The 21,354-nt window shown below is 42.0% G+C and overlaps 1 protein-coding gene across 1 annotated transcript in view; it reads right to left on the bottom strand.

The window, feature by feature from the left end:
- Nucleotides 1–21,354, bottom strand: part of LOC116360613 (protein NEL-like) — a 75,808-nt gene that overhangs the window by 33,737 nt on the left and 20,717 nt on the right. Inside the window, exons 4-10 of the mRNA XM_031815592.1 lie at nucleotides 20,239–20,412; nucleotides 18,144–18,240; nucleotides 15,565–15,637; nucleotides 14,992–15,074; nucleotides 14,214–14,342; nucleotides 10,907–11,009; nucleotides 7,859–7,950 (exon numbers count right to left, since the gene is read on the bottom strand). Coding sequence (XP_031671452.1) covers nucleotides 7,859–7,950; nucleotides 10,907–11,009; nucleotides 14,214–14,342; nucleotides 14,992–15,074; nucleotides 15,565–15,637; nucleotides 18,144–18,240; nucleotides 20,239–20,412 — 751 coding nt within the window. The remainder of the gene's footprint in view (nucleotides 1–7,858; nucleotides 7,951–10,906; nucleotides 11,010–14,213; nucleotides 14,343–14,991; nucleotides 15,075–15,564; nucleotides 15,638–18,143; nucleotides 18,241–20,238; nucleotides 20,413–21,354) is intronic.

Below are 21,354 nucleotides of genomic sequence, written 5' to 3'. Positions count from 1 at the left end.
CTATAGGGTTTATCATGTTGTCTCTATAGGGTTTATCATGTTGTCTCTATAGGGATTATCATGGTGTCTCTATAGGGATTATCATGGTGTCTCTATAGGGATTATCATGTTGTCTCTATAGGGTTTATCATGTTGTCTCTATAGGGTTTATCATGGTGTCTCTATAGGGATATCATGTTGTCTCTATAGGGTTTATCATGGTGTCTCTATAGGGATTATCATGGTGTCTCTATAGGGTTTATCATGGTGTCTCTATAGGGTTTATCATGTTGTCTCTATAGGGTTTATCATGTTGTCTCTATAGGGATTATCATGTTGTCTCTATAGGGATTATCATGTTGTCTCTATAGGGTTTATCATGTTGTCTCTATAGGGTTTATCATGGTGTCTCTATAGGGTTTATCATGGTGTGTTGTCTCTATAGGGATTATCATGTTGTCTCTATAGGGATTATCATGTTGTCTCTATAGGGTTTATCATGTTGTCTCTATAGGGTTTATCATGTTGTCTCTATAGGGATTATCATGTTGTCTCTATAGGGATTATCATGTTGTCTCTATAGGGTTTATCATGTTGTCTCTATAGGGTTTATCATGGTGTCTCTATAGGGTTTATCATGTTGTCTCTATAGGGTTTATCATGTTGTCTCTATAGGGTTTATCATGTTGTCTCTATAGGGTTTATCATGTTGTCTCTATAGGGATTATCATGGTGTCTCTATAGGGATTATCATGTTGTCTCTATAGGGATTATCATGGTGTCTCTATAGGGATTATCATGGTGTCTCTATAGGGTTTATCATGTTGTCTCTATAGGGTTTATCATGTTGTCTCTATAGGGTTTATCATGTTGTCTCTATAGGGATTATCATGGTGTCTCTATAGGGATTATCATGGTGTCTCTATAGGGATAATCATGTTGTCTCTATAGGGATTATCATGTTGTCTCTATAGGGTTTATCATGTTGTCTCTATAGGGATTATCATGGTGTCTCTATAGGGTTTATCATGTTGTCTCTATAGGGTTTATCATGTTGTCTCTATAGGGTTTATCATGTTGTCTCTATAGGGTTTATCATGGTGTCTCTATGGGGATTATCATGTTGTCTCTATAGGGATTATCATGTTGTCTCTATAGGGTTTATCATGTTGTCTCTATAGGGATTATCATGTTGTCTCTATAGGGATTATCATGGTGTGTTGTCTCTATAGGGAGTATCATGTTGTCTCTATAGGGATTATCATGTTGTCTCTATAGGGATTATCATGTTGTCTCTATAGGGATTATCATGGTGTGTTGTCTCTATAGGGTTTATCATGTTGTCTCTATAGGGATTATCATGGTGTGTTGTCTCTATAGGGTTTATCATGGTGTGTTGTCTCTATAGGGTTTATCATGGTGTGTTGTCTCTATAGGGATTATCATGGTGTGTTGTCTCTATAGGGATTATCATGGTGTGTTGTCTCTATAGGGATTATCATGGTGTCTCTATAGGGTTTATCATGTTGTCTCTATAGGGATTATCATGGTGTTTGTCTCTATAGGGTTTATCATGTTGTCTCTATAGGGTTTATCATGTTGTCTCTATAGGGTTTATCATGTTGTCTCTATAGGGTTTATCATGTTGTCTCTATAGGGTTTATCATGTTGTCTCTATAGGGTTTATCATGTTGTCTCTATAGGGTTTATCATGTTGTCTCTATAGGGTTTATCATGTTGTCTCTATAGGGATTATCATGGTGTCTCTATAGGGATTATCATGTTGTCTCTATAGGGATTATCATGGTGTCTCTATAGGGATTATCATGGTGTCTCTATAGGGTTTATCATGTTGTCTCTATAGGGTTTATCATGTTGTCTCTATAGGGTTTATCATGTTGTCTCTATAGGGATTATCATGGTGTCTCTATAGGGATTATCATGGTGTCTCTATAGGGATTATCATGTTGTCTCTATAGGGTTTATCATGTTGTCTCTATAGGGTTTATCATGGTGTCTCTATAGGGATTATCATGTTGTCTCTATAGGGTTTATCATGGTGTCTCTATAGGGATTATCATGGTGTCTCTATAGGGTTTATCATGGTGTCTCTATAGGGTTTATCATGTTGTCTCTATAGGGTTTATCATGTTGTCTCTATAGGGATTATCATGTTGTCTCTATAGGGATTATCATGTTGTCTCTATAGGGTTTATCATGTTGTCTCTATAGGGTTTATCATGGTGTCTCTATAGGGTTTATCATGGTGTGTTGTCTCTATAGGGATTATCATGTTGTCTCTATAGGGATTATCATGTTGTCTCTATAGGGTTTATCATGTTGTCTCTATAGGGTTTATCATGTTGTCTCTATAGGGATTATCATGTTGTCTCTATAGGGTTTATCATGGTGTCTCTATAGGGATTATCATGTTGTCTCTATAGGGTTTATCATGGTGTCTCTATAGGGATTATCATGGTGTCTCTATAGGGTTTATCATGGTGTCTCTATAGGTTTATCATGTTGTCTCTATAGGGTTTATCATGTTGTCTCTATAGGGATTATCATGTTGTCTCTATAGGGATTATCATGTTGTCTCTATAGGGATTATCATGTTGTCTCTATAGGGTTTATCATGGTGTCTCTATAGGGTTTATCATGGTGTGTTGTCTCTATAGGGTTTATCATGTTGTCTCTATAGGGTTTATCATGTTGTCTCTATAGGGTTTATCATGTTGTCTCTATAGGGTTTATCATGTTGTCTCTATAGGGATTATCATGTTGTCTCTATAGGGATTATCATGTTGTCTCTATAGGGTTTATCATGGTGTCTCTATATGAATTATCATGGTGTGTTGTCTCTATAGGGTTTATAATGTTGTCTCTATAGGGATTATCATGTTGTCTCTATAGGGATTATCATGTTGTCTCTATAGGGTTTATCATGTTGTCTCTATAGGGTTTATCATGGTGTCTCTATAGGGTTTATCATGGTGTGTTGTCTCTACAGGGATTATCATGTTGTCTCTATAGGGTTTATCATGTTGTCTCTATAGGGTTTATCATGTTGTCTCTATAGGGATTATCATGTTGTCTCTATAGGGATTATCATGTTGTCTCTATAGGGTTTATCATGTTGTCTCTATAGGGTTTATCATGTTGTCTCTATAGGGTTTTTCATGTTGTCTCTATAGGGTTTATCATGTTGTCTCTATATTGTTTATCATGTTGTCTCTATAGGGTTTATCATGTTGTCTCTATAGGGATTATCATGGTGTCTCTATAGGGATTATCATGTTGTCTCTATAGGGATTATCATGGTGTCTCTATAGGGATTATCATGTTGTCTCTATAGGGATTATCATGGTGTCTCTATAGGGATTATCATGGTGTCTCTATAGGGTTTATCATGTTGTCTCTATAGGGTTTATCATGTTGTCTCTATAGGGTTTATCATGTTGTCTCTATAGGGATTATCATGGTGTCTCTATAGGGATTATCATGGTGTCTCTATAGGGATTATCATGGTGTCTCTATAGGGATTATCATGTTGTCTCTATAGGGTTTATCATGTTGTCTCTATAGGGTTTATCATGGTGTCTCTATAGGGTTTATCATGGTGTCTCTATAGGGATTATCATGTTGTCTCTATAGGGATTATCATGGTGTCTCTATAGGGTTTATCATGGTGTCTCTATAGGGTTTATCATGTTGTCTCTATAGGGTTTATCATGTTGTCTCTATAGGGATTATCATGTTGTCTCTATAGGGATTATCATGTTGTCTCTATAGGGTTTATCATGTTGTCTCTATAGGGTTTATCATGGTGTCTCTATAGGGTTTATCATGGTGTGTTGTCTCTATAGGGATTATCATGTTGTCTCTATAGGGATTATCATGTTGTCTCTATAGGGTTTATCATGTTGTCTCTATAGGGTTTATCATGTTGTCTCTATAGGGATTATCATGTTGTCTCTATAGGGATTATCATGTTGTCTCTATAGGGTTTATCATGTTGTCTCTATAGGGTTTATCATGGTGTCTCTATAGGGTTTATCATGTTGTCTCTATAGGGTTTATCATGTTGTCTCTATAGGGTTTATCATGTTGTCTCTATAGGGTTTATCATGTTGTCTCTATAGGGATTATCATGGTGTCTCTATAGGGATTATCATGTTGTCTCTATAGGGATTATCATGGTGTCTCTATAGGGATTATCATGGTGTCTCTATAGGGTTTATCATGTTGTCTCTATAGGGTTTATCATGTTGTCTCTATAGGGTTTATCATGTTGTCTCTATAGGGATTATCATGGTGTCTCTATAGGGATTATCATGGTGTCTCTATAGGGATAATCATGTTGTCTCTATAGGGATTATCATGTTGTCTCTATAGGGTTTATCATGTTGTCTCTATAGGGTTTATCATGTTGTCTCTATAGGGTTTATCATGGTGTCTCTATGGGGATTATCATGTTGTCTCTATAGGGATTATCATGTTGTCTCTATAGGGTTTATCATGTTGTCTCTATAGGGATTATCATGGTGTGTTGTCTCTATAGGGAGTATCATGTTGTCTCTATAGGGAGTATCATGTTGTCTCTATAGGGATTATCATGTTGTCTCTATAGGGATTATCATGTTGTCTCTATAGGGATTATCATGGTGTGTTGTCTCTATAGGGTTTATCATGTTGTCTCTATAGGGATTATCATGGTGTGTTGTCTCTATAGGGTTTATCATGGTGTGTTGTCTCTATAGGGTTTATCATGGTGTGTTGTCTCTATAGGGATTATCATGGTGTGTTGTCTCTATAGGGATTATCATGGTGTGTTGTCTCTATAGGGATTATCATGGTGTGTTGTCTCTATAGGGTTTATCATGTTGTCTCTATAGGGATTATCATGGTGTGTTGTCTCTATAGGGTTTATCATGTTGTCTCTATAGGGTTTATCATGTTGTCTCTATAGGGTTTATCATGTTGTCTCTATAGGGTTTATCATGTTGTCTCTATAGGGTTTATCATGTTGTCTCTATAGGGTTTATCATGTTGTCTCTATAGGGTTTATCATGTTGTCTCTATAGGGTTTATCATGTTGTCTCTATAGGGATTATCATGTTGTCTCTATAGGGTTTATCATGTTGTCTCTATAGGGTTTATCATGTTGTCTCTATAGGGATTATCATGGTGTGTTGTCTCTATAGGGAGTATCATGTTGTCTCTATAGGGATTATCATGTTGTCTCTATAGGGATTATCATGTTGTCTCTATAGGGATTATCATGGTGTGTTGTCTCTATAGGGTTTATCATGTTGTCTCTATAGGGATTATCATGGTGTGTTGTCTCTATAGGGTTTATCATGGTGTGTTGTCTCTATAGGGTTTATCATGGTGTGTTGTCTCTATAGGGATTATCATGGTGTGTTGTCTCTATAGGGATTATCATGGTGTGTTGTCTCTATAGGGTTTATCATGGTGTGTTGTCTCTATAGGGTTTATCATGGTGTGTTGTCTCTATAGGGATTATCATGGTGTGTTGTCTCTATAGGGATTATCATGGTGTGTTGTCTCTATAGGGATTATCATGGTGTCTCTATAGGGTTTATCATGTTGTCTCTATAGGGATTATCATGGTGTGTTGTCTCTATAGGGTTTATCATGTTGTCTCTATAGGGATTATCATGGTGTGTTGTCTCTATAGGGATTATCATGGTGTGTTGTCTCTATAGGGATTATCATGGTGTCTCTATAGGGTTTATCATGTTGTCTCTATAGGGATTATCATGGTGTGTTGTCTCTATAGGGTTTATCATGGTGTCTCTATAGGGTTTATCATGGTGTGTTGTCTCTATAGGGATTATCATGTTGTCTCTATAGGGTTTATCATGGTGTCTCTATAGGGTTTATCATGGTGTGTTGTCTCTATAGGGTTTATCATGTTGTCTCTATAGGGATTATCATGGTGTGTTGTCTCTATAGGGTTTATCATGGTGTGTTGTCTCTATAGGGTTTATCATGTTGTCTCTATAGGGTTTATCATGTTGTCTCTATAGGGATTATCATGGTGTGTTGTCTCTATAGGGTTTATCATGTTGTCTCTATAGGGATTATCATGTTGTCTCTATAGGGTTTATCATGGTGTGTTGTCTCTATAGGGTTTATCATGTTGTCTCTATAGGGATTATCATGTTGTCTCTATAGGGATTATCATGTTGTCTCTATAGGGATTATCATGTTGTCTCTATAGGGATTATCATGTTGTCTCTATAGGGTTTATCATGTTGTATCTATAGGGTTTATCATGTTGTCTCTATAGGGTTTATCATGTTGTCTCTATAGGGTTTATCATGTTGTCTCTATAGGGATTATCATGGTGTCTCTATAGGGTTTATCATGTTGTCTCTATAGGGTTTATCATGTTGTCTCTATAGGGTTTATCATGTTGTCTCTATAGGGATTATCATGGTGTCTCTATAGGGATTATCATGTTGTCTCTATAGGGATTATCATGTTGTCTCTATAGGGTTTATCATGTTGTCTCTATAGGGATTATCATGTTGTCTCTATAGGGATTATCATGTTGTCTCTATAGGGATTATCATGGTGTGTTGTCTCTATAGGGTTTATCATGTTGTCTCTATAGGGATTATCATGGTGTGTTGTCTCTATAGGGTTTATCATGGTGTGTTGTCTCTATAGGGTTTATCATGGTGTGTTGTCTCTATAGGGTTTATCATGGTGTGTTGTCTCTATAGGGATTATCATGGTGTGTTGTCTCTATAGGGATTATCATGGTGTGTTGTCTCTATAGGGTTTATCATGGTGTCTCTATAGGGTTTATCATGTTGTCTCTATAGGGATTATCATGGTGTGTTGTCTCTATAGGGTTTATCATGGTGTCTCTATAGGGTTTATCATGGTGTGTTGTCTCTATAGGGATTATCATGTTGTCTCTATAGGGTTTATCATGGTGTCTCTATAGGGTTTATCATGGTGTGTTGTCTCTATAGGGTTTATCATGTTGTCTCTATAGGGATTATCATGGTGTGTTGTCTCTATAGGGTTTATCATGGTGTGTTGTCTCTATAGGGTTTATCATGTTGTCTCTATAGGGTTTATCATGGTGTGTTGTTTCTATAGGGTTTATCATGGTGTGTTGTCTCTATAGGGTTTATCATGGTGTGTTGTCTCTATAGGGTTTATCATGTTGTCTCTATAGGGATTATCATGGTGTGTTGTCTCTATAGGGTTTATCATGTTGTCTCTATAGGGATTATCATGGTGTGTTGTCTCTATAGGGATTATCATGGTGTGTTGTCTCTATAGGGATTATCATGGTGTGTTGTCTCTATAGGGTTTATCATGGTGTGTTGTCTCTATAGGGATTATCATGGTGTGTTGTCTCTATAGGGATTATCATGGTGTGTTGTTTCTATAGGGTTTATCATGGTGTGTTGTCTCTATAGGGTTTATCATGGTGTGTTGTCTCTATAGGGTTTATCATGTTGTCTCTATAGGGATTATCATGGTGTGTTGTCTCTATAGGGTTTATCATGTTGTCTCTATAGGGATTATCATGGTGTGTTGTCTCTATAGGGATTATCATGGTGTGTTGTCTCTATAGGGATTATCATGGTGTGTTGTCTCTATAGGGTTTATCATGGTGTGTTGTCTCTATAGGGTTTATCATGGTGTGTTGTCTCTATAGGGATTATCATGGTGTGTTGTCTCTATAGGGTTTATCATGGTGTGTTGTCTCTATAGGGATTGTCATGGTGTGTTGTCTCTATAGGGATTATCATGGTGTGTTGAGTGCAGGTGTGTTCTGTATTCAATGTAAGCTAAGAGTATGTAGACATGTGGAGTGTATTGGATTTACCTGACACTCAAACAGTAAACAGTTTCCAGATGAATCCCTCACACTCTTCAAGTCCCCTTCCACGTACACCCTTCCTCTGAACAGACACACAGCTATGGACACACACACACAAATGCACACGTGCGCACACACAGTTTTTAGTTATTCCTAGTCCCTTTTAACATTTTGAGCAAGGTACAGTAGCGTGTTATACACAGTTTAAGTCATTACTTAAATGGGTTTCATATGAACACTGGCTCCAGATAGCAGCAGGCTTTAAAGACTGGCCTTGAATTATTGATGTATATGTGAAGGCATTGAGTGCTGTGTACGTGGCGGGAGTATCCTAGCAACGCGGAGATGTGGTCAGTTAATGAGACAAGTCTTTATGATTGTGTGCTTCAAACTGTGGGCTGAGGGATGGGGAGGAATGACAGAGAGAGAGATAGAGAAAGAGGGAACAGAATGGAGAGAGAGAAAGGGAGAGAGAGAGAGAGAGGGCGAGAGAGAGAGGGCGAGAGAGAGAGAGAGATACAAAGAGAGAGAGAGACAAAGAGAGAGAGAGAAACAAAGAGAGAGAGAGACTAAGAGAGAGAGATACAAAGAGAGAGAGAAACAAAGAGAGAGAGATACAAAGAGAGAGAGATAAACAAAGAGAGAGCGACAAAGAGAGAGAGACAAAGAGAGAGCGATATAAAGAGAGAGAGAAACAAAGAGAGAGAGATACAAAGAGAGAGAGATAAACAAAGAGAGAGAGACAAAGAGAGAGATACAAAGAGAGAGAGAAACAAAGAGAGAGAGATAAACAAAGAGAGAGAGACAAAGAGAGAGAGACAAAGAGAGAGAGACAAAGAGAGAGAGACAAAGAGAGAGAGAGAGATAGACAAAGAGAGAGAGAAACAAAGAGAGAGAGAGACAATGAGAGAGAGATTATTTTGGAACTTCTGTGAGTGGATTGTTTACTGTTCATTTTTATTGTTTCTTTCACTATTGTTTATTATCTACTTCACTTGCTTTGGCGATGTTAACATATGTTTCCCATGACAATAACGCCCCTTGAATTGAATTGAATTGAGAGAAATGAAGAAAAAAGCTAAGATTTCAGGGGGCAGCATGGTCATGTGAGCTGTTCGTTATGAAGAGAGGATAAAGAGAGAGACAGAGAAGTGGGGAAGAGAGGAGACAGAGAGATGTGGGTGGGGTTATATGCTTCCTGTTTGGCCCTGTCTGGGGGTGTCCTCGGATGGGGCCACAGTGTCACCTGACCCCTCCTGTCTCAGCCTCCAGTATTTATGCTGCAGTAGTTAATGTGTCGGGGGGCTAGGGTCAGTTTGTTATATCTGGAGTACCTCTCCTGTCCTATTCGGTGTCCTGTGTGAATCTAAGTGTGCGTTCTCTAATTCTCTCTTTCTCTCTTTCTCTCTCTCTCTCTCTCTCGGAGGACCTGAGCCCTAGGACCATGCCCCAGTCCACCTGGCCGTGCTGCTGCTCCAGTTTCAACTGTTCTGCCTTATTATTATTCGACCATGCTGGTCATTTATTAACATTTGAACATCTTGGCCATGTTCTGTTATAATCTCCACCCGGCACAGCCAGAAGAGGACTGGCCACCCCACATAGGCTGGTTCCTCTCTAGGTTTCTTCCTAGGTTTTGGCCTTTCTAGGGAGTTTGCTTCTAGACCTGCATTGCTTGCTGTTTGGGGTTTTAGGCTGGGTTTCTGTACAGCACTTTGAGATATCAGCTGATGTACGAAGGGCTATATAAATACATTTGATTTGATTTGATTTGGTGTACAGAGGAGAGAGAGACAGAGAAGTGGTGTACAGAGGAGAGAGAGAGACTGAGAAGTGGTGTAGAGAGGAGAGAGAGACAGAGAAGTGGTGTACAGAGGAGAGAGAGACAGAGAAGTGGTGTACAGAGGAGAGAGAGACAGAGAAGTGGTGTAGAGAGGAGAGAGAGACAGACACGTGGTGTAGAGAGGAGACAGAGAGACAGAGAAGTGGTGTACAGAGGAGAGAGAGACAGAGAAGTGGTGTAGAGAGGAGAGAGAGAGACAGAGAAGTGGTGTAGAGAGGAGAGAGAGAGACAGAGAAGTGGTGTAGAGAGGAGAGAGAGAGACAGAGAAGTGGTGTAGAGAGGAGAGAGAGAGACAGAGAAGTGGTGTAGAGAGGAGAGAGAGACAGAGAAGTGGTGCAGAGAGGAGAGAGAGACAGAGAAGTGGTATAGAGAGGAGAGAGAGACAGAGAAGTGGTGTACAGAGGAGAGAGAGACAGAGAAGTGGTGTAGAGAGGAGAGAGAGACAGAGAAGTGGGGTAGAGAGGAGAGAGAGACAGAGAAGTGGTGTAGAGAGGAGAGAGAGACAGAGAAGTGGTGTAGAGAGGAGAGAGAGAGACAGAGAAGTGGTGTAGAGAGGAGAGAGAGAGACAGAGAAGTGGTGTACAGAGGAGAGAGAGAGACAGAGAAGTGGTGTACAGAGGAGAGAGAGACAGAGAAGTGGTGTAGAGAGGAGAGAGAGACAGAGAAGTGGGGTAGAGAGGAGAGAGAGACAGAGAAGTGGTGTAGAGAGGAGAGAGAGACAGAGAAGTGGTGTAGAGAGGAGAGAGAGAGACAGAGAAGTGGTGTACAGAGGAGAGAGAGACAGAGAAGTGGTGTAGGGAGGAGAGACATAGAAGTGGTGTAGAGAGGAGAGAGAGACGGAGAAGTGGTGTAGAGAGGAGAGAGAGACAGAGAAGTGGTGTAGAGAGGAGAGAGAGACAGAGAAGTGGTGTAGAGAGGAGAGAGAGACAGAGAAGTGGTGTAGAGAGGAGAGAGAGACAGAGAAGTGGTGTAGAGAGGAGAGAGAGACAGAGAAGTGGTGTAGAGAGGAGAGAGAGACAGAGAAGTGGTGTAGAGAGGAGAGAGAGGTGGTGTAGAGAGGAGAGAGAGGTGGTGTAGAGAGGAGAGAGAGGTGGTGTAGAGAGGAGAGAGAGGTGGTGTAGAGAGAAAGTGTTAGAGAAAGAACAGGAGAGGACTGTGTTGTGCAGACGTGAGAAGAACATGGCATGAGAAGGGTAGGTGTTGTTACTCACGCTGACACTCTTTGCAGCACGTGCCTGGCACATAGGCAGGGGCGGAGTCAGGGGGACACTGGGGAGGGGGGCACGAGATGGTCTCACACTGGACTGTACCATTCTAAAGGAATGAGACAAAACAGACGTTATTAGTATGAAGATCTATGATCTCCAACCTGGACTGTACCATTCTAAAGGAATGAGACAAAACAGATGTTATTAGTATGAAGATCTATGATCTCCAACCTGGACTGTACCATTCTAAAGGAATGAGACAAAACAGACGTTATTAGTATGAAGATCTATGATCTCCAACCTGGACTGTACCATTCTAAAGGAATGAGACAAAACAGACGTTATTAGTATGAAGATCTATGATCTCCAACCTGGACTGTACCATTCTAAAGGAATGAGACAAAACAGACGTTATTAGTATGAAGATCTATGATCTCCAACCTGGACTGTACCATTCTAAAGGAATGAGACAAAACAGATGTTATTAGTATGAAGATCTATGATCTCCAACCTGGACTGTACCATTCTAAAGGAATGAGACAAAACAGACGTTATTAGTATGAAGATCTATGATCTCCAACCTGGACTGTACCATTCTAAAGGAATGAGACAAAACAGACGTTATTAGTATGAAGATCTATGATCTCCAACCTGGACTGTACCATTCTAAAGGAATGAGACAAAACAGACGTTATTAGTATGAAGATCTATGATCTCCAACCTGGACTGTACCATTCTAAAGGAATGAGACAAAACAGATGTTATTAGTATGAAGATCTAAACTCAGCAAGAAAAGAAATGTCCCTTTTTCAGGCCCCTGTCTTTCAAGATAATTCAAAAAATCCAAATAACTTCACAGTTCTTCATTGTAAAGGGTTTAAACACTGTTTCCCATGCTTGTTCAATGAACCATAAACAATTAATGAACATGTATCTGTGGAACGGTCGTTAAGACACTAACAGCTTACAGACGGCAGGCAATTAAGGTCGCAGTTATGAAAACTTAGGACGCTAAAAAGGCCTTTCTACTGACTCTGAAAACCCCCAAAAGAAAGATGCCCAGGGTCCCTGCTCATCTGTGTGAACGTGCCTTAGGCATGCTGCAAGGAGACATGAGGACTGCAGATGTAGCCAGGGCAATACATTGCAATGTCCGCACTGTGAGACACCAAAGACAGCGCTACAGGGAGACAGGACGGACAGCTGATCATCCTCACAGTGGTAGACCACGTTTAACAACACCTACACAGGATCGGTACATCCGAACATCACACCTGTGGGGCAGGTACAGGATGGCAACAACAACTGCCCAAGTTACACCAGGAACGCACAATCCCTCCATCAGTGCTCAGACTGTCCTCAATAGGCTCCTCCCACATCCTCATCCTTTTGATTTTGACCCCCCCCCCTTTGTTCAGGGACACATTATTCCATTTCTGTTAGTCACATGTCTGTGGAACTTGTTCAGGGACACATTATTCAATTTCTGTTAGTCACATGTCTGTGGAACTTGTTCAGTTCATAAATCTTGTTATGTTCATACAAATATTTACACGTTAAGTTTGCTGAAAATAAACTCAGTTGACAGTGAGAGGACATTTCTGTATTAGTATGAACTGAATTCAGGAACGGACTCTATGTCTTGATCTCTGGGATCAGGAGAATCACATAGAGTTGATGCACTATAGATTTTTCAGACACAGGTTATGGTTTTCCATTCAGTGCTGTCCCTTTAAGTCCCAGGTAACTGTTATCATGAAGTGAACTATCCATTTAAGTCCCGGATAACTGTGATCATTAAGTAACTATCCCTTTAAGTCCCGGATAACTGTGATCATGAAGTGAACTATCCCTTTAAGTCCCGGATAACTGTGATCATGAAGTGAACTATCCCTTTAAGTCCCGGATAACTGTGATCATTAAGTAACTATCCCTTTAAGTCCCGGATAACTGTGATCATTAAGTAACTATCCCTTTAAGTCCCGGATAACTGTGATCATGAAGTGAACTATCCCTTTAAGTCCCGGATAACTGTGATCATGAAGTAACTATCCCTTTAAATCCACAGTGATTACAGATTGGACTGTCACCTTTAAACCCACAGTGATTACAGATTGGACTGTCACCTTTAAACCCACAGTGATTTTAGATTGGACTGTCACCTTTAAACCCACAGTGATTACAGATTGGACTGTCACCTTTAAACCCACAGTGATTTTAGATTGGACTGTCACCTTTAAACCCACAGTGATTTTAGATTGGACTGTCACCTTTAAACCCACAGTGATTATAGATTGGACTGTCACCTTTAAACCCACAGTGATTACAGATTGGACTGTCACCTTTAAACCCACAGTGATTACAGATTGGACTGTCACCTTTAAACCCACAGTGATTATAGATTGGACTGTCACCTTTAAACACACAGTGATTATTGATTGGACTGTCACCTTTAAACCCACAGTGATTATAGATTGGACTGTCACCTTTAAACCCACAGTGATTATAGATTGGACTGTCACCTTTAAACCCACAGTGATTTTAGATTGGACTGTCACCTTTAAACCCACAGTGATTATAGATTGGACTGTCACCTTTAAACCCACAGTGATTATAGATTGATCTGTCCATTTAAGCTTACACTGACTATCGTGTGAACTGTCCCTTTAAACCACAGAGATTATAAAGTGAACTGTCCCTTTAAGCCCTATATAACAGATAGTAGAGAGTCCTAGCTTATAGCCTTATGTAGATGTGTTATAGTCTGATATAGCCTGTCGTAGTCTGTTATAACCTGTTAGAGTCTGTTATAGTCTGTTATAACCTGTTATAGGCTGTTATAGTGTGTTATAACCTGTTATAGGCTGTTATAGTCTGTTATAACCTGTTATAAGCTGTTACAGCCTGTTATAGTCTGTTATAGCCTGTTATAACCTGTTATTGGCTGTTATAGTCTGTTATAGTCTATTATAGTCTGTCATAGTGTGTTATAACCTGGTATAAGCTGTTATAGTCTGTTATAGTGTGTTATAACCTGTATAAGGCTGTTATAGTCTGTTATAGTCTATTATAGTCTGTCGTAGTGTATTATAACCTGTTATAGTCTGTTATAGTGTGTTATAACCTGTATAAGGCTGTTATAGTCTGTTATAGTCTATTATAGTCTGTCGTAGTGTATTATAACCTGTTATAGTCTGTTATTGTGTGTTATAACCTGTTATAAGCTGTTATAGTATGTTATAGTAGGCCGTCACTGACTTGCCTGGTTAAATAAAGATTTAAAATAATAATAATAATAAAACAATCTTACATAGCAGGAACAGTTCCTGCATCCGTCTGTCCATCCCTCGTCCTCCCTGTACCGCTCTCCATTCATACTGCAGCTCCTCTCACAGTAACAGCCATCCAGACCCTGCATCTTCTCCTCTGCACGCGACAGCTGCACACACACCAAAACACAGATACAGAGTTAGTGTGTGTGTGTGTGGGGGGGGGGGGTGGGGGGGGGGGGGTCAATAGCCCGTTGATACAGTCTGCTTTTCAACTAATTATTTATTCAACAACCCAGTGTTGCAGGACAAGGGAACCAGAGCCCAGTGAACCACATGGTGACAGAGATGTTCCATGTGCTGTAGTAAAGAACAGTAAATGGATGTTCCCTCACTTACCCTCTGTGTGAATAATTCATACACTTATGCCTTGAACACTGACAGAACATCAGGCGGTGGTGTAGACGGCTGAGCAGCTGTCCACAGCTACACCACTACTCTACACTACTGTACCGTACATTACACAAAGTAGGAGTTGTAAGAAAAGCTAGCATGTCGACCAGAGAGACACAACAGAGGTTGAATCTCAATCGTCTACAAGAGGCTTCCTCTCCTCTCCTCTCCTCTCCTCTCCTCTCCTCTCCTCTCCTCTCCTCTCCTCTCCTCTCCTCTCCTCTCCTCTCCTCTCCTCTCCTCTCCTCTCCTCTCCTCTCCTCTCCTCTCCTCTCCTCTCCCTTCAAATCAATGCAGATGGAAAGAAGACAAGAAGAGGAAACCACTGTAGACGATTGAGGCACCCATTGTCTTATGCCATAGTACCTTGCTGGAGGTCTTGGCTAAGACATCCTGCAGCTCCATGATCTTCTGCACCAGCCCATGGAAGTCATTGCAGGTGGGGCAAGCTGAAACACAGGTAAGTCATGGTAATGTAATGTTGGCATGATAGTTCCATTGTCAATGTCCATGCAACTGTACCGGCAAGCATATTAGAGCTATACTGTAAATGCATGTGTAGCTGATGTTGCCTTTGTGGGCATCTCATTTTAGATGCAGAGTTCCCAGACTTTTATAGTGGCTGTACAATAATGTACATGTCAGCATGTTAACATCAGAGTTTCCAGACTTTTATAGCGGCTGTATAATAATGTACATGTCAGCATGTTAACATCAGAGTTTCCAGACTTTTATAGTGGCTGTACAATAATGTACATGTCAGCATGTTAACATCAGAGTTTCCAGACTTTTATAGCGGCTGTATAATAATGTACATGTCAGCATGTTAACATCAGAGTTTCCAGACTTTTATAGTGGCTGTACAATAATGTACATGTCAGCATGTTAACATCAGAGTTTCCAGACTTTTATAGGTACTAAATGTAACTGTTCTCTTACTGAGGTTGAGGTCTGGACACTGGGAGATGTAGCCTTGAGGCATGACGACCAGCTGAACATCCTGCATTATACCCTGTAGAGACAGTGAGAGACGGGAGGAGGAAGAGAAAGGGAGAAGGGGAGAGAGGGAGAGAGAGTGAGAAGGGGAGAGAGTTTGAGGCAGAAAAACAGAGAGAGAGGGAGGAGAGAGAGAGGTTTAGACAGAATAACAGAGAGAGGGAGGAGAGAGAGAGAGGTTTAGACAGAATAACAGAGAGAAAGGGAGGAGAGAGAGAGAGAGAGTGGGAGAGGTTGACCTCAGATCATATCTATGCAGGATGAGTTAGCCTAGCTGAGCTCTATGAGTGTGACGTTAGCTGACAGTTGGAATCACTAGAAGCTGATGAGACAGAGGTACAGAACCAGCTACCTGACAGTTGGAATCACTAGAAGCTGATGAGACAGAGATACAGAACCAGCTACCTGACAGTTGGAATCACTAGAAGCTGATGGACAGATGTTTCAGAACCAGCTGTGTGTTTTGGAGATGACGGATCCACTGTTTCGAAACTGATGTGATGAAAGGCTTTGTGTGTCACACCCTGATCTGTTTCTCCTGTCTTTGTGGTTGTCGCCACCCCCCTTCAGGTGTCGCCAATCTTCCTCATTATCCCCAGTGTATTTATACCTGTGTTCTCTGTTTACCTGTTGCCAGTTTGTTTTGTTTTGTCAAGCCTACCAGTGTTTTTTCCCGTGCCCCTCTCTGTCTCTAGCTCCTGTTTTCCCAATTTTTGACCATTCTGCCTGCCCTGAGCCTGCCTGTTATTCTGTACCTTGTCACACCATCCTGGATACTGACCTCTGCCCTGAGCCTGCTGTATTCTGTACCTTGTCCACACCATCCTGGATTACTGACCTCTGCCCTGAGCCTGCCATTCTGTACCTTGTCACACCACCTGGATTACTGACCTCTGCCCTGAGCCTGCTGCTGTTCTGTACCTGTCACACCACCCTGGACTACTGACCTCTGCCCTGAGCCTGCCTGCTATTCTGTACCTTGACACACCACCCTGGACTACTGACCTCTGCCCTGAGCCTGTTATTCTGTACCTTGTCACACCACCTGGACTACTGACCTCTGCCCTGAGCCTGTCTGCGTTTCTGTACCTGTCACACCACCTTGGATTACTGACCTCTGCCCTGAGCCTGTTATTCGTACCTTGTCACACCACCCTGGACTACTGACCTCTGCCCTGAGCCTGTCTGCCGTTCTGTACCTTGTCACACCACCTTGGATTACTGACCTCTGCCCTGACCTGTATTTCTGTACCTTGTCACACCACCCTGGACTACTGACCTCTGCCCTGAGCCTGTCTGCCGTTCTGTACCTTGTCACACCACCTTGGATTACTGACCTCTGCCCTGAGCCTGTTATTCTGTACCTTGTCACACCACCCTGGACTACTTACCTATGCCTGAGCCTTTGTCTGCCGTTCTGAGCCTGTCTGCGTTCTGTACCTTGTCACACCACCTTGGATTACTGACCTCTCCTGAGCTGTTATTCTGTACCTTGTCACACCACCCTGGATACTGACCTTGCCTGGCTGCTGCCGTTCTGTATTGTCCTGTCTGCCCTGAGCCTGTTATTCTGTACCTTGTCACACCACCCTGGACTACTGACCTCTGCCCTGAGCCTGTTATTCTGTACCTTGTCACACCACCCTGGACTACTGACCTCTGCCCTGAGCCTGTCTGCCATTCTGTACCTTTTTTTTTAAACATTTTACCTTTATTTAACCAGGCAAGTCAGTTAAGAACACATTCTTATTTTCAATGACGGCCTGGGAACAGTGGGTTAACTGCCTGTTCAGGGGCAGAACGACAGATTTGTACCTTGTCAGCTCGGGGGTTTGAACTCGCAACCTTCCGGTTACTAGTCCAATGCTCTAACCACTAGGCTACCCTGCCGCCCCACCTTGTCACACCACCTTGGATTACTGACCTCTGCCTAATCCAATTGAAGGCATGTTTCAAATTCTTGCTTGTAGTGAAACTCCCAAAATCATATCCATCCCTTATACTAATTTAATGCAATGGTTGTGTGGTTATAGGTGGATTTCAGCGCAGTTTTGATTGGGACAGCGCCATCGCGTTGCTTGAGACGTGTCAAGGGCCTAGCCGCCGAAAGTAGGGGTGCTGAGGGTGCGCTCCCCCTGTCGACAAAACATAATCATCAACTCGATTTTGACAAATGTCGTGAGACAGCCTAGGCCCTAGGCCTACTGCTGAAATGCGCTGAATTATTTGAGGAACATGATAACGCTCGGAATTTATGGATGGCCTGTTTCACAATTACAACAATGTCATTGGCGACTTCACTTCCTGTGAAACCTTTACATGGTGACGCAGCCAAGCCGGCAAGGTGGCGCAGCGACAATCTTATTTGGGCAGAACCCTGGCATAGAGATCGTATCTTGATTTTAAACTCTTTACATGGGCACTTCCAATTTTTGCAGTATTTCCCAGGACACTCTGGATACATTATTCTCAGTATTGAAACTTAGTAAATTTTCAGGAAAATATGAATCCCTACAACATACCTTGAAGTATCCATGGGCCTGGTTCCTCTGTCCGAGCCAGATGGTGGTGTCAGAGGGAATGTCCATAGACGGATTCTCTATCACCCTCTCATAGATCCTAGAGGACAAGAGGAATACAAGGAGATACTATACTGTTTATATACAGAGCCGACTGCAGGAAAGCATACTGTTTATACACAGAACATACTGGAGGATAGAATACTGTTTATACACAGAACATACTGGAGGATAGAATACTGTTTATATACAGAACATACTGGAGGACAGAATACTGTTTATACACAGAACATACTGGAGGATAGAATACTGTTTATACACAGAACATACTGGAGGATAGAATACTGTTTATACACAGAACATACTGGAGGATAGAATACTGTTTATACACAGAACATACTGGAGGATAGAATACTGTTTATACACAGAACATACTGGAGGATAGAATACTGTTTATACACAGAACATACTGGAGGATAGAATACTGTTTATATACAGAACATACTGGAGGACAGAATACTGTTTATACACAGAACATACTGGAGGATAGAATACTGTTTACACACAGAACATACTGGAGGATAGAATACTGTTTATACACAGAACATACTGGAGGATAGAATACTGTTTATATACAGAACATACTGGAGGACAGAATACTGTTTATACACAGAACATAATGAACAGTTACTCATTCAAATAGATGACACAGTGTTTGCATTTTACATTCCATTAGGAAAAATGTTTCCTGCCCTGCTTTAGGAGACACAACAGCAGTACTACACAGGGCCGTAGTTCTTCACTCCCAGCCCTGCTTTAGGAGACACAACAGCAGTACTACACAGGGCCGTAGTTCTTCACTCCCAGCCCTGCTTTAGGAGACACAACAGCAGTACTACACAGGGCTGTAGTTCTTCACTCCCAGCCCTGCTTTAGGAGACACAACAGCAGTACTACACAGGGCCGTAGTTCTTCACTCCCAGCCCTGCTTTAGGAGACACAACAGCAGTACTACACAGGGCTGTAGTTCTTCACTCCCAGCCCTGCTTTAGGAGACACAACAGCAGTACTACACAGGGCCGTAGTTCTTCACTCCCAGCCCTGCTTTAGGAGACACAACAGCAGTACTACACAGGGCTGTAGTTCTTCACTCCCAGCCCTGCTTTAGGAGACACAACAGCAGTACTACCCAGGGCTGTAGTTCTTCACTCCCAGCCCTGCTTTAGGAGACACAACAGCAGTACTACCCAGGCCCGTAGTTCTTCACTCCCAGCCCTGCTCACGTTCAGCCTTCCACAATAACACCTGCTTCACCAGATCATCAAGACCTGGATGATTGGTTTATTAGGTGTTTACTCAGGTGTTATAGTGCTGGGTTGTTACACCATCCCGCTCACCATTGGCATCCCTAACACTTCCAACACCCCCACAGCGTCATGGTGCAAATAATACGCAGCATCATCTGGATCTGTGTGCAACAAAAGTTCAACATTCACCTTCTGCTTCCATTTCTGTCCCTCCGTCTACACATACAGTTTGACCCAGAGGTTTGATACATCCAACATCTGCACCACACAGAACATACTGCCTCTGCAATGCTGTGCTGCAAGGCAAACGCAGCGTTTCATTGGAAATGAATGTCTTTCTGGTGTACCAAAATGCAGTGATGCTGTCGGTGTGTTCCAAGCGTAAAGCACTGGTACCCTAAAGGTATTCTCTCTCCCTCCATTCACGACAACCCTTTCTGCTCTCTGTGTGTCTCTAAATTCAATTCATGTGCTTTATTGGCAAGGGAAACATATGTTAACATTGTCAAAGCAAGTGAAGTAGACTACCATTCAAAAGCTTGGGGTCACTTAGAAATGTCTTTGTTTATGAAAGAAAATTTAAAAAATTGTCCATTAAAATAACATCAAATTGATCAGAAATATAGTGTAGACATTGTTAATGTTGTGAATGACTATTGTAGCTGGAAACGGCTGATTTTTAATGGAATATCTACATAGGTGTACAGAGGTTGATCATCAGCAATCATCACTCCTGTGTTCCAATGGCACGTTGTGTTAGCTAATCCAAGTTTATCAGTGCCCACACTCACCTGTTACAGTCGACGTGCAGCACCACGTGGGAGACACTGACGGCCACGGACAGCTTGTGCCAACGGTCGTCTGCCAGGGAGTAGGGGAACCCCTCAGTGTGTTGCCGCTGGTCCCTGGTACGGTAGTGGAGACGGATCTCATTACGCTGCCCACTGCTCTCCAACTCCAGATACCTGGATAACAGACACACTCAATCTATTAGTATCTGTTAGAATGGCTGACGCCTGAGAGGTAATTGCTGTAGGTTTTTCCTTTTGAAACGACTGTTTCTGTGGTACAACATGTCATCATTCAGAGCACTAAAAAGTGGGACTGAAAAGCTGCAGGGAAAAAGCTGCAGACACATTCAAACAAGTAAATCAACAGTAGTTGCATTGCTCTTAAAACTACAGGGACTACAGGGACTGCAGGGACTGCAGGGACTACAGGGACTACAGGGACTACAGGGACTGCAGGGACTACAGGGACTGCAGGGACTACAGGGACTGCAGGGACTACAGGGACTACAGGGACTGCAGGGACTGCAGGGACTGCAGGGACGGCAGGGACTACAGGGACTGCAGGGACTGCAGGGACTACAGGGACTACAGGGACTGCAGGGACTACAGGGACTACAGGGACTGCAGGGACTACAGGGACTACAGGGACTGCAGGGACTGCAGGGACTACAGGGACGGCAGGGACTACAGGGACTGCAGGGACTACAGGGACTGCAGGGACTACAGGGACTACAGGGACTGCAGGGACTACAGGGGCTGCAGGCGAGTAGACAGCTCTCTGATTTGAACAACCAGCCTCTGATTAGAACACCCAGCCAGAGTATTCATCTCTCTGATTAGAACACCCAGCCAGAGTATTCATCTCTCTGATTAGAACACCCAGCCAGAGTATTCATCTCTCTGATTAGAACACCCAGCCAGAGTATTCATCTCTCTGATTAGAACACCAAGCCAGAGTATTAATCTCTCTGATTAGAACACCCAGCCAGAGTATTCATCTCTCTGATTAGAACACCCAGCAAGAGTATTCATCTCTCTGATTAGAACACCCAGCCAGAGTATTCATCTCTCTGATTAGAACACCAAGGCAGAGTATTAATCTCTCTGATTAGAACA

Source organism: Oncorhynchus kisutch, unplaced genomic scaffold (assembly GCF_002021735.2).
Source record: "Oncorhynchus kisutch isolate 150728-3 unplaced genomic scaffold, Okis_V2 Okis09a-Okis19a_hom, whole genome shotgun sequence".
NCBI classification, from domain to species: domain Eukaryota; kingdom Metazoa; phylum Chordata; class Actinopteri; order Salmoniformes; family Salmonidae; genus Oncorhynchus; species Oncorhynchus kisutch.
This window is presented reverse-complemented; position numbering and strand designations above follow the sequence as displayed.